General features: G+C 36.8%; 2 protein-coding genes and 1 pseudogene across 5 annotated transcripts; 1 reads left to right on the top strand and 2 right to left on the bottom strand.

The window, feature by feature from the left end:
- The first annotated feature begins 32 nt into the window (after window positions 1-32).
- LOC103868432 (CDP-diacylglycerol--glycerol-3-phosphate 3-phosphatidyltransferase 1, chloroplastic) lies at window positions 33-2,109 on the top strand. 4 transcript variants are annotated; one of them, XM_033274815.1, is made up of 7 exons: window positions 33-121; window positions 504-818; window positions 873-1,071; window positions 1,141-1,191; window positions 1,271-1,384; window positions 1,459-1,515; window positions 1,599-2,109. In XM_033274815.1, exons 2-7 carry the CDS (start codon window positions 709-711, stop codon window positions 1,794-1,796), a joined length of 729 nt encoding a protein of 242 aa, XP_033130706.1. In that variant the 5' UTR covers window positions 33-121; window positions 504-708; the 3' UTR covers window positions 1,797-2,109. The 4 variants fall into 4 exon arrangements, with proteins under 4 accessions (XP_033130706.1, XP_033130704.1, XP_009144774.1 ...); XM_033274813.1 differs by having other exon boundaries at window positions 504-848; window positions 974-1,071; window positions 1,599-2,068; XM_009146526.3 differs by lacking the exon at window positions 33-121 and having other exon boundaries at window positions 414-848; window positions 974-1,071; window positions 1,599-2,068.
- Window positions 2,110-2,263: 154 nt separating this feature from the next.
- LOC103868848 lies at window positions 2,264-7,205 on the bottom strand (annotated as a pseudogene).
- A 206-nt stretch (window positions 7,206-7,411) lies between these two features.
- Window positions 7,412-10,862, bottom strand: LOC103868421 (obg-like ATPase 1). Its single transcript, XM_009146517.3, has 12 exons — window positions 10,588-10,862; window positions 10,234-10,401; window positions 10,019-10,142; window positions 9,785-9,876; window positions 9,569-9,667; window positions 9,368-9,481; window positions 8,987-9,051; window positions 8,766-8,882; window positions 8,614-8,689; window positions 8,397-8,489; window positions 7,949-7,999; window positions 7,412-7,750 (listed from the first exon to the last, which is right to left on the bottom strand). Exons 1-12 carry the CDS (start codon window positions 10,672-10,674, stop codon window positions 7,652-7,654), a joined length of 1,185 nt encoding a protein of 394 aa, XP_009144765.2. The 5' UTR covers window positions 10,675-10,862; the 3' UTR covers window positions 7,412-7,651.
- Window positions 10,863-12,576: the final 1,714 nt, after the last annotated feature.

Genomic DNA, 12,576 nt, shown 5'->3' with positions numbered 1-12,576 from the left:
AAAGTTAGATTTATATTAAACCAGTAAAGCTCGTTAAAATCAATAGTCCGGTTCGCAAACCCTAGTTTTAAGAAATTTAAGTGATTTTTTCGAGATTTTCGTATAACGATTCATAGATTTTCGTATAACAATTAATATTAATCTTTTGATAATTACCTAATATTTTTTTTTATTATTTATATTAATCAGTTATAGAATCTTATATTAATATTTTTAAAGGAAATTAGGTGATATAACCAAACAAAAACCAATAATTCATTATATAACCAAAATCACATCCTCTCTCCTCTTCTCTCTTCCTATCTCTCTCTAACCTCTTTCTACAAAATTAATTTTACTTTTTTTTTTGGTTATATCACAAATAAGCCCTATTTTTAATTAGCTAGAAAAAAAATAGAAAACCTGGTTGAACCGGTTAATGGTCGAGTGAGTCTGATTTTCAAAACAGTGGTTTTATTTTTTATCTATTTTAGCTTTATTCAACTTCAGCTTCTTCGATATTAACCTTTGAGCCAAAATTAGTGAATCAAAAATCAAAAAGCTCAAATCGGCCATGCTCAGATCCAGCCTTGCTTCCTTAATCGTCGACCTCAATTTGCGGCGCACGTTACGTCATTCTTCCCCGGCGGCGCATCTTAGCCGTTCCTCAGGCTGCGTTTTCGCTCCCCGTCACTCCTCCCATAAAGCTATAACCTTTAGGGTTCAGCGATGTCGTCCCCACCACCGCGTAACACCCTCCTTCTCTTCCTCTTCATACCCACCACCACCCTCCTCTTCCTCCAAAGTTCTTACACTGCCCACCGTCTTAACCCTTTGTCGTGTTGCTGCCGTTCCACTTCTCGTCGCAAGTAGGCCTCTCTACACTTGTAAAGTTGTAGTCTTTTCGGGATTGATTGTGTTTTTCATGTTAAAGTCTTCACCTTTTTGTTGTTGCTTCTCACTACTTCTTTTGGGATTGTGTTGTTGCTTGTAGCGTTCTACGTTGATGGTTGGTGGGGAGCAACTGCCACCACAAGCATCTTCGTTGCAGCAGCCGTTACTGACTGGCTTGACGGCTATCTTGCACGCAAGGTACTTTTTTTTTTTTTTTTTTTATCAGTCTCTGTGTTTAAGTTGCAATCTTGACGGTGTGCGTTTCAGATGAAGTTAGGTTCTGCGTTTGGAGCGTTTTTGGATCCTGTTGCAGATAAGGTCTTTTCTAATCACAAGCTTTATTTTTAGTAGACGTGAGGTTTATTGTTAGATTCTGATTTATATCTTGTGTCTTCAGCTTATGGTCGCAGCTACACTCATCTTACTGTGTACAAAACCTATCGACGTTGCTGTGTTAGGACCAGTCCCATGGTTACTAACGGTACCGTCTATTGCAATCATTGGTAGAGAGGTAAGATCTGTAGGAAATTTGATTGTTTTCTCCTTAATGTCTAAATGGCGTATCCTGCATTTGTCTTTATGCAGATTACAATGTCCGCAGTGAGAGAATGGGCTGCATCTCAAAATGGAAAGCTTCTAGAGGTAAAGTTAGATATTCACCAGCATCTCTCTCTGGTACTGTAGTATGTAAGAGCTTTTTTTGTGTGTTTGTTTGATGCTCACAGGCCGTTGCGGTTAACAACTTGGGAAAGTGGAAAACCGCCACGCAGATGACAGCACTAACCATACTTCTCGCAAGCCGGGACCGCAGCGTTGGATGGCTCGTTGCTTCCGGTGCTGGGTTGCTTTATGTATCAGCAGGACTATCGGTTTGGTCTTTACTCGTTTATATGAGGATGATATGGAAAGTACTGCTGAAGTAGGTTGTAATCTATCTATCTATCGGTTTTGTTTTGCTTTAAACCTGCATTTGCATATAAGCATTGATGGAGTGTCTCGCTCATAGTCTGTACAGTAGCACAAGATTTGAATATGCTGTTGAGCAGGAATCTTGTGGGGGAAATGATTGAACAGCAGGTAGTAATGAAGCAGTTGTAGTAGTTTGAGAATATGCTAGATGGTTTTGCTCTGCTCTGCACTTAGCAGCTTCTTGTTTAATTAATAATATTTTATTGAAAAAAAAGTTCTTGTATGATGTTTTTGTTATTATTAAAAAGAGAATAGAAGATTATTGTACACAGAATATGGGTAATTTTGTGTGATATTTCTGTAACAAAATTATTAGTGTTTGTTTTTTGTTAAAATAGTGAATAAAGAATATACACAAAGTATAAGGGTCTCAAAAGAAACAAGAATAGCAAAAATTATAAAAGAGTTTACACACCACCAATATATTGAAAGTAATATTATTATTAATAAAGAGAAATACATGTCAATCTCTTCATTGAAATTTATTTATTCATAAAGGGGAAACACAGACACCAATCTCCTACTGAACTTCAGTATATGTGACTAGCAGATTATCAGCTAGATTGTCCTGGAAATGGCTTCCATACTGTAGATAACATCGGCGGTAGCTCGTCCATGGAACCCTGTGATCTTGTGGCCTTTCTCCTCAAACGAGTATTTCTTACCGGAATCCAATTCATACAGAGGTGTCTCCCTTTTGTTCGTCTTGAACTTAACACAGTCTTTCCAAATGGTGCACCAGGTATAGGTCTATAGTAGTCTTCTATGCCTGTTAGATATTCACCATTCTCAAGCACAATCTGCAAACGGTTCAAAGGTTAAACAAAGATAGTAAGTGAAAATATTAAAGGTAAAGTATATTTGAAACAAAACTCTAGTTGTTGTTTTAATTAGAAAAATGACCTCTTCAGCTCCAAGTGAAGTTATCTTCCCATGGTCATCACCAGTTACAAGGCCATTGCCTTTAATGTACACAAACTTGACAAAGGCTATACCTTCCTCATAGAGTCCTATTTTTATCTTCTTCACACCATCGTAGATACCATAATCACCCCATGAATCTCTTATCAAGCTCCAAGAGCATCAATAGCTTCACCTTCCTTTCCATGGAATCCAACAAGCCGGCCCACCTAGCACAAACTTCTTACCCGCGTCATACCCAAAAGTTGATGTTCTACCCGTTGTTGTTTCAAACTTAAGTGAGGTAATGACGGTATTGCGGAAAATCTTTGGGTTATCATAGGTTACTTCCACTAATTTGATGTCTTCATTCGGAAAATTAACCACAAACTGCAACAAGAAGCAAAAATTCAAGAAGATTTTGTTGGAGAAAATCCAAATACATGGACCTAACTACAAGATCCCTAGGTTTATGGACTCTGCTATTATATTAAGTTTCATGAGATTCCAACTTAAAACTAATCGGCAATAAAAATAATTTCAAAGTCTTTTATATATCATGTCTTTTTAAATTTTCGACGTGAGATCTTTTTTCTTACATAAAAATAGAACTGGTTTTAGAGGTCTGAAAAAAATACTTCATTCCCATTAATAATATTATATTAATATTATATTAATCACCATTCCAAACGAATCGTCCAAAGCTGCTAAAACCACACAGTTAGCTTCGGAAAAGACCAAACTGGAGATGCCGTTCTCATACCGGAGAAGCCGTCTATTGTTCAGAAAATAGTATATATAAGTGACAATTTTTATATCATAATGTGTAACAAAAATTTGCACATCATCAATTTGGAATTATGAGCAGTGATAGAAACCAAAGGAAGCGAGAGAAAGAAGTCCAACAAGAACATAGCACATAAAAAATTGAGTTAAAGGTATTTTTAAAAGTTATAAAAACACAGTGATGTTAATAGTAGTTATTAAGAAAGGTGTTCAACAAAAAGATGCATTTACTCTGTATTTTTGCCGTTTGTTTGCTGCTAGTGGGTACTTTTTGGTCCAAACTCAAACAACTATGTCATATATTTCCTGAAACTTTGTTAAGAAAAAATGTCTGCTGAAACAAAAGGGAGCAAAAAGTAGTGGTGACAAAGTGGATCAAAACAATTGAAATTGTTTATAGTAGAAAGTAGAGTTTGAAGATGGTTAGTGTTAAAAGATTAGATATAAAACATATCTCATTTAGTTAAGGGAGTGTGTGTGTGTCCCTAATAGACTTTAATCGAGTCTTTATGGAGCTCTGTGCCACACAACCCTCTCGGCTTTTTCACGTACAACTTCCCCAAAGGCTAAGTTTTTGAAAGGTTTACCCCGAACCAGAGAGTGTGTGTGTAGTGGACAGCCCTCAATCTATCTGCTCCTCCCACCAGCTTCCTCAAATCCTTACCACCCGGCCGGTTCTGTTTTCTCTCTAGATGTCAAAGTTTGTTTCTTTTTTTTTTTGCAGTATATGTTTAAATGAAGGACTCGCTTTGATCTTATGGATGTGCAGTATTTTCTCACAATTGTCATTGATGGAGAGCCTTTTCTACTTCACAAGGTGTTCGCCGAGATTCAGTACACGGTTTCTGAAAAGAAAAGAAAAATGAATAACTGCTGTTACCAGAACGAGACCGAGACCGAGAGTGTGATTGTTTCAACGTGCCACAGCTCATCACTTAAAGTGGATCAGATCAGAGATGCGTATTTGGCAGAACACATCAGACCCGTTCCGGAGTCTGTACAAGATTACGGCCTTGATAGAGATTTTGTTTGATTACGTGCATGTCGCGGATGATGGGATCTACAGATCCATTGATATGTTTCTTAAAGTAAGTTTTTTGTTTTTTATCCTTGCATTGAAAGTCTCTGGTTGTGCTATTGATCTAGTTAAAATTATTTTATAACCATTATTTAGGGGAATCCGTAGCTGACCTTAACAAGAATGCAAATTCGTAGGCACACAGAACTTTTTCACAAGAAGCATGCAACAGACTCCGTGTTTTAAAGGTAAGCTAGGGAGTATCATTTATTCTTCTCATCAAATAGTCTATGGATGCGTCTGAGTGTATATCTCGTGAAAACAAATCTTGCAGTGCGATTTTTTCAAATAATATTCTAGTAGAAAATGACGTTAAAAGGGCATTTTCAATCAAAAACATGTTTCCTTAATTAGATTGTAAATTGCCGGAGCATGCTACGGACATTCATGCCCATCTTTTCTAAACCAGCTACCAGGTAGCAAACATTATGACAATATATAATATATATAATATAAATTGTTGCTAGGAAAAAATAACAAAGAATGAATGAGACCTAAAAATATATGTTGTCAAAATATAAATAAGGAATCGATTAGCAAAGAATAATGAAGAGAAAAGAGTCGGTTGGATATGTGAAATCACCTTCGCCACTTAAACTAACAACCGATTTCACACATTGAGCTAAATCCTCAGCCTGCATTATTTTCAGAACAAATATGTAACGGTAAAGTCTATAGCTTATATCACAATTTTGTCGGTTTTGGAAAAACAAACAAGTACATATTAGTTAAGTTTTTCAAAATTAAAAAAATTTCCACTGCCGGGAATCGAACCCGGATTTCAAGAGAGAGGTGAACATTTGTCACCCAAGTCCTAATCTTCTTTTTGAAATAATCCTTTGTGCTACAGTGGATCTTGTTGTTTGGTTTGAAACTTAAATGTATTTATTTAATAGTGGTACTCAAATGGGCTTTTTGAAAGCTAGATCATTAGTGTTCTCAGAAATAAAAAGTGTTGCGCATTAAGCCTCTCATATACTTTTTTTAAACACTATATTCATTCAAACATAGAGGGATACAAACGGTGAGATGCAGGGGTGAAATACAAAGCCAGCAGCACACATAAGTGTCTCTGGAAACAAAGCTGGACAAAGGTTTCCCAGAAACTAAAGCCCTAACAAAAGGAAATTACATGAACATCACCTAACAATTAAGAAAAGCGGAAGTTGGACCCGTTTCTAAAAGTTAAAAACGCTTACACAATGATCATCAAACAGAGTCTTCAAAACAAACAAAACCTTGAAAGCCAAAGATAGAAGGTCATCAAATCCTTAAAGATGACTGCCCCTTATAGTGAATAGCACAAACAAATGTAGCACAAGGCCTTCAATGACCGGCAATATTATTCCGTCAACTATGAAGCAACCGCCGAACACCAAGAAGCAACGGAAGATGACCGATCAAATCTCAGGGTAAAAGACAAAGAGCGAGTCGAACCAAACCAGCCATAACTAATTACTTTATCGATTTAAAATATGGAATTATTGGCGAGCATAAAATATTATCGTAAACATTTTCCTTTGTTTATGGTATATGTAAAATTTTATAAATGAATTGATTTGATTATCTATATTAAGTGTTTAACTTTTCGGTCACATATGTGTCTAAAACTCCAGGGTTAGTGTTTGAACTGAAAGGATCGGTGACCTAGCTGAAAGTAATTCGTGGTATCATGTTTGGTAGGATCATGCTCTGGAGGTTTCAGGAGCTCCAACGAAAAGAACATATCCCAAACCTGAGGAAGCTTCTTTCTGAAGTCAATGTCTAAAGTATTCTTGCAGACAATCTTTCCACCACCCCTCCCCAGCTTCACCATTCAGACACACAATCAAATTTTTGGTATATATGAATATTCCGTAAACATACAAGAAACAGAGATAAATACGATGGAAGAGCTAAGCTTACCAGTGAAGGTCGTGGGAATCAGGGAGCTTAGGATTAGGAGGTGGAGGGAGGAACACTTTCTCTTCAATGGTTTTATTAGGCGACGCGACTTTGGCTTTCTCTGCATAATGCTTCTTAGCATCCTCTATGATTGATTCAACAACTTTATTGCTGATGGCTCTTTCAGCCGCAACAAACTCTATATACAAGATACAGTGGTAACTGTAAGGACACTATGTCAACAAAGATAGATAGGTAGATACCTCAGTGATGAGACCCTAGAGAGCTTTTTGTAGGCGTTCTTGTTGTTGGAGACACGAAGGAGATCCTTAGCCACAGAGTCTTTCATGGAGGTGACAATGTCATCTTGTGATTGAAGGTGGTTAATTCTACTTGCATGCAGCTGCGTCGAGTAGTCTCTGAAGACACAGACACAAATGGAATCAGTGTGAAGCCCTGGCAAAAGGATGCAAGTGATAAACAAAAAGAAGCTCACATGCGCTTGCGGGATCTCGTTTGCTTTCTCATGAGCCTCTTGCCGGTTGAACCGAACCATCTGTTGTATCTGCTTTGACACATCTGTTCATCTCTCTCACACACACAAAGATACACAATAACAATCATCAACCTCCTCCTCACGCTCTCTTTGGTATACGCTCATGAGAGAAGCAGCTAGTCCCCACTTTTTGGTGCCAAAACTGTTTGTGTGGACCATCGACTCTTCCTTTCTTCATATCAAAACACCAATATTTTTGGAATCACATTGTTATATGAATTGAATATAGTTTGTGACACCAATATCCATCAGTTTGTTCATTATGCATTTGATTATTTTCATTTGAAACTATAATAGTGTATACGTATGTGTGTATGTGCGCTTTCATGATGGTGTTTTTCAAAATTTTAGAATGTGTAATCTACTTGGTTTAAGGTACTTGTTTCTGATTATTGAAAGGGAGTTCTACAAATACACCAGGCTCAAGGCAAAGACATGTCTTAGATAACTGCAGAAAGGAGTAAACGTTACAGATACTTGTTTGTGTTTAGTAAGACAATAAAAAACTGCAACTGTCGGAAACAGTAAATACAGTATGGTTCATCTCTCGAAGTTGTATAAAGCTTCAAGATCTCGAAATAGGTAGTAGAAGACGAGATGGAATCTCATTTCTTGCCACCACCGGAAACGTTGAACTTGAAGAAAATGATATCTCCGTCCTGAACAACATATGTTTTCCCCTCCTGTCTGTACTTTCCTGCCCCCTGCATTAGTTTTATAGGATTGAAGTTTAGACTCGGCTATATCAAATCTGGGATTCATATAGAATCTGCATCAGCATGCGAGAGAATACATTGCAAGATGGAGAGCTTTCTTTTCATTTTCATGTCTGTTTTTAGAGGGCTAATTATTCCAGAAAACTTAAGACATGGGATGAGGAAATGGAGTATTAGACAAAGTACCTTGACTGCAGTTTCATTGCCAAGTTCCTTGAGATCCTCGAATTTCATGACCTGTGATTATCAACAACAACAACAACATTGTGTTAAACCACATCGAATTCCAAAAAGAAACAAAGCATTCAACTCACGTGAACTATTGATTTGTTTGTGAAACTAATGATGAATCTTATAAATGGTTTCCATTATGATTCTACTTTTGAGATCTACAGGAGTGTGTGCAAAGATCCAAATAATTAACAGGAAACTAACACCAAGATGAATATGAGATTATTATGCAGACACTGATAATGTCCGGGAAAACAAGAGAAAGATTATGGAAACTTCTCAATAGAAACAGATCATCAAAAAACCTGGAGGAACCAAAGGCTTGGCAAATTTTTAGGGTAGGGAAAAACGGTGATGAATTGAGAAAGAATCAAAGAGAAAAGAGAAGAAGGAAGAAGGAAACCTCGGCACAAATAAATCCTCTCTCAAAATCAGTATGAATGGCCCCTGCAGCTTGAGGAGCCTTTGACTGACGTCTTATTTGCCAGCACTTCACCTACACAACACAAAAATATCATTGATGGATGTATTTTTAGAACAAGCAAACGCACCAATTTAACACTTTGCCATACACTATAACATAGCTCAAATAAATTACTAGTAAAGTGGAATTTAAATACCTCATCAGGTCCCGCTGTAAAGAAATATATGAGGTTAATGGCTGAAAATCCAGTTTTGATGATCCTCGGAAGAGCACTGTCAAAGGAAGCAATCACTTAAATGATTCATAAAGAAAAACATCCAACTCATTTGCGGTTGTTTTGTTACTAACCTTTGTAGTTTGTTCTCCTCACAATACTTTGCTGCTTCGTCTGGGAGCATATCAGCGAGAGTCCTTTCAAAAACACCACTGAAAGGAATCATAGTATCACCACCGTGTTCTTGAACCCTATATCACGATGAAACAAATAGTTTCAGCAAATGCGTCGGTGCAGAGGGGTAAAATGTTAACTTATTATTCAACATAGTTTGTGAAGGGATATATGTAAGTACCAAGCATGAATCTTTGGCAAGAACTTGTTTTTCTTCCTCTGATAATCTCTCTCATTCATGTTAATCTGTAAATTAAATTTCAAACCAATCAGTGATCATAAAAAAATTCCAAACAACATGACTTTACAATTTTTCCGCAGTTCCGCTGAGATGAATCATTTAGTTTAAACAAACTTGTACAGCATAGAGATTAGAAAAGCTAAAGAATATATTGTAGGTTAAATTTACAAGCAAACAGTGTCAAGAAGAAAGTCAGAAAATAGATATTTTGTAAGCTAAGCCGAGAAGATTTATTGAAGCAAAATTGCAAGAAGAAGCAAAATAATCTATCTTGATAGAGAAAATGATTGCAAAAAAAGATGAACATTAAAGATTACTCACCAAGTAAACAACGGGCTTTGCGGAAAGCAATTGGAAAGTGTTCAAAATCTCGATATCAGCTGCTTTCCAGTCTCCAAAACGGACATCCTTTCCTTCTTCCAGCCAAGCTTTCACCTGTATTCGAGATGTAGGGTCATTTTAAAGCCAACTAATAACACACAGTACAGCCAGCGTGGATAGAATTTCAGAAGCATAGCATACCTTTAGCAAGAGCTCAAGTTCAACTTTAAGCGCCTTGTCATTGCTCCTCTTCATGCTCTTCTCGACATCTTCAATCTTCTTTTTAATGAATTCAATATCCTAAAGTTGCACCCAAAGTAGTTCAGTACGTTAAACCAAACAACAATATCAAACAAACAGAGTAACAGACAACTTAATTAGGACGTCAGAGATTAATATAACAGATTTGTTTTTAACCTTTAGTCGCAATTCTTCAGTAATGGTCTCCAAATCTCTAACAGGATCCACAATATCATCAACATGAATAATATCAGGATCTTCAAACGCACCTGCACAAGTTTAGTCGAAAAGTTATTCAACACAGTATAGGCAGCATGAACAGTTGAATTTATGTATCAAATCACACTAAAACTAAGCTAAGACTAGGAGAAAGAAACAAAAAAGAGGAATGAATGAATGAAAAAGGCATACGTAAGACATGGAAGATCCCATCAACGGCACGAATATGGGACAAGAAGTTGTTTCCAAGTCCCTGTCCTTCATGGGCGCCTCTAACAAGGCCAGCAATGTCATGAATTTCCAAGAAAGCTGGAATCTGAGACAACCACACATAAGTCAAGCTTCGAGCCACATAGACATACATGATTTGGGCAAGTCATGAAAGTAAAGTAACAAGCTTTTGTTACCTCACTCTTGGGCTTGTACAACTGGCAAAGCCAATCAAACCTGTCATCGGGGATATTGACGCGTGCCTCGTTGGGCTCAATGGTACAAAAGGGGAAGTTCTCAGCTGGGATTGAAAGCTTCGTTAGTGTGTTGAAAAGTGTTGACTTTCCCACGTTTGGCAACCCAACCTGCGAAAGAACGAATCCAGAGTGAGTGAGTTACATGCATCATCATGATTCACAATCATATGTTTAGCCATTCACAAATGTTCATTTCCTATGTAGAGTTGATAGATCTCAACCCGGATAAGTAAAGAAGCACACTTTCAAATTAATTACGATTCTAAAAGAGAGAGAGAGAGAGAGATGAATTACGATTCCGATCTTGAGGTGAGAAGAGAAACGGCCAAGGATAGGCCTCTCTACTGGACCTGCATCCTTCGCTTTCGCTTTCGGAGGCATAGTTTCTCTCAGGAGACGCGAAGCAGTGAGAGGTTCGCTAGGGTTTTCAGCTGATTAACGAAGAAGCTACGAGAACGACGACGCTCTGAGGTTAAACGACAAGATTGCTCTGCTCAGCTGGTTCACGGACCGGTCTAAATCCGACGGACATTTCCCGGTTTGCGTTGAACCATTGCGTTATCCCAAAATTAACTCCAATTGTACCCATAAAATGAAATCTAAGCATTTATCCGGAACCGAAGAATCAAACCTTACCAAAAAAGGTTCGGTTCGGATTTGGATCTTATCAAATCACCCAAACAAAAAATCAAAGAATCAAAATCCAACTAGAACCAAACCAAGAATCAAGTGCATGTCTAAATTTCTATAATATAATTTATATATTAATTATATTTAATTTTAAAATAATCAAATAATTTTAAAAATATTATTTATAAACCAAATTACCAAAAAAAATTACCAAAATACATTTTTTATCTAAAATATTTCAGTTATCCAAACTATCTAAATTTTTATTCGAAAACCCGAAAAATCAAATATTTAATCCAAGCCCTCCCCCCCCCCCCCCCCCCCCCCCAATTTTTAAAAATTTTAATATGAATTAACCAAAAAACTTGAATCAAATGAAAGAGGTCGGTGAGCATCTTCTCCACCGGTTGCCACCCCTTCTCTTTTGCCTTTTTGTTCTTGTATCATAGTATTACTATCGTCAGTAGGCGAATTTTGTCTCTTCGGTTAGCGGAGTATCACTTCGGCTTTGTCCGATCAAATCTTCAGTTTACGGATTTGTCTTCATCTTGGTTCGATTTATTTTTATTGTGTGCTTAGTTCGCCTCTTTTTGTTCTTCATACTTATTCTATTTGTTCTAGAGGATTGATTTTCCTCTTATTAGCATGCTCAATTCTTGATTCAAAATAGGAATCAATCTTCGCATGTGAAAGAAAGTTGAGTTTCCATGATGGTCAAGATAGAGAGTCAGAAGATGCTGGTGAGATTTGAAACAGAAATAGAAGAGTTGGAGCTGTCGTACGGCATGCGTTTCAACAAAGTTCTGTTTCGGTTTTACTAAAGTTTCTTCATTTGAGTCAACACTAATGTTTGGAGTAGAAAGTCTCGATGAATGGATGGCGAATGGAGGAGAATCGGAGTGAACATGCAATTCAAGCGAGTCGGAGATAGTGAATGAGGTTGGTCGGAGAGAGTTTCGGCGACGTTCTCTCTCTGTCTCCAGAAGCGATGAAGTCTAAGAAGCGTACACGTAGTATACACATGTTAGGCATACTTATATCCTTATCTTTTAACTTGAGCTTGTAATAGGCTGAATGTATAATCTTAAATTTGAAATGCTTGTATTGTACCTTTGGGCCTAAGATAATACAAATGGGTTGACAAAAAAAAATTGGAAGAAAAAATTCTATTAGTCGGTTCATAACTGTTATCCGAACTAAACCGACTGAGAAAAACGAATCGGAATCGAACTGAATTTTCTAAAACCTAAACGTTAAGAAATAGTAAGTGTAAATAGTCAATTTTAACTAGTTTTGAATAAAGATAAAAATATTACACTCAAATGCAGTTTTAAGTTATTTATAACACAGTAAGGCAGTTTCTGCTATAGACACATTTTTTTCTAACTTCATCAAATATCGTTCAGTTTTTTTAAGTTAAAACAGAACTGTGTTAGAAGTAGTAGAATCCACCTTCATCTCACTCTCTTATCTTCTTGATCCACTTTCATCTCTCTTTTTTTCTCTGAAATTTTCTCATCTTCTTCATTTAAAATTTTTTGATTTTTAATCTTTTTTTCAAAAGATTATCTTTGCAAAAACCAGATTGAACCACGAATTCAGCTCATAGTGACTGATTTAGTACTGTCACAGACCATAGATATCGTGATTGAA

Source organism: Brassica rapa, chromosome A07, assembly GCF_000309985.2.
Source record: "Brassica rapa cultivar Chiifu-401-42 chromosome A07, CAAS_Brap_v3.01, whole genome shotgun sequence".
NCBI lineage: Eukaryota > Viridiplantae > Streptophyta > Magnoliopsida > Brassicales > Brassicaceae > Brassica > Brassica rapa.
The sequence above is the reverse complement of the archived record's forward strand: the minus strand, read 5'-3'. Positions and strand labels throughout refer to the sequence as shown.

What these genes read in the sequence shown, in the direction of transcription:
- LOC103868432 (XM_033274813.1), top strand. Translation starts at nt 554, where the DNA reads ATGCTCAGATCCAGCCTTGCTTCCTTAATCGTCGACCTCAATTTGCGG. An exon ending in ACGGCTATCTTGCACGCAAG is followed by an intron (nt 1,072 to 1,140) that starts GTACTTTTTTTT and finishes TGTGCGTTTCAG; the next exon opens with ATGAAGTTAGGTTCTGCGTT. An exon ending in AAAATGGAAAGCTTCTAGAG is followed by an intron (nt 1,516 to 1,598) that starts GTAAAGTTAGAT and finishes TGATGCTCACAG; the next exon opens with GCCGTTGCGGTTAACAACTT.
- LOC103868421 (XM_009146517.3), bottom strand. Translation starts at nt 10,674, where the DNA reads ATGCCTCCGAAAGCGAAAGCGAAGGATGCAGGTCCAGTAGAGAGGCCT. An exon ending in AACTTGAGCTCTTGCTAAAG is followed by an intron (nt 9,482 to 9,568) that starts GTATGCTATGCT and finishes TCTCGAATACAG; the next exon opens with GTGAAAGCTTGGCTGGAAGA. An exon ending in TTGCCAAAGATTCATGCTTG is followed by an intron (nt 8,883 to 8,986) that starts GTACTTACATAT and finishes ATCGTGATATAG; the next exon opens with GGTTCAAGAACACGGTGGTG.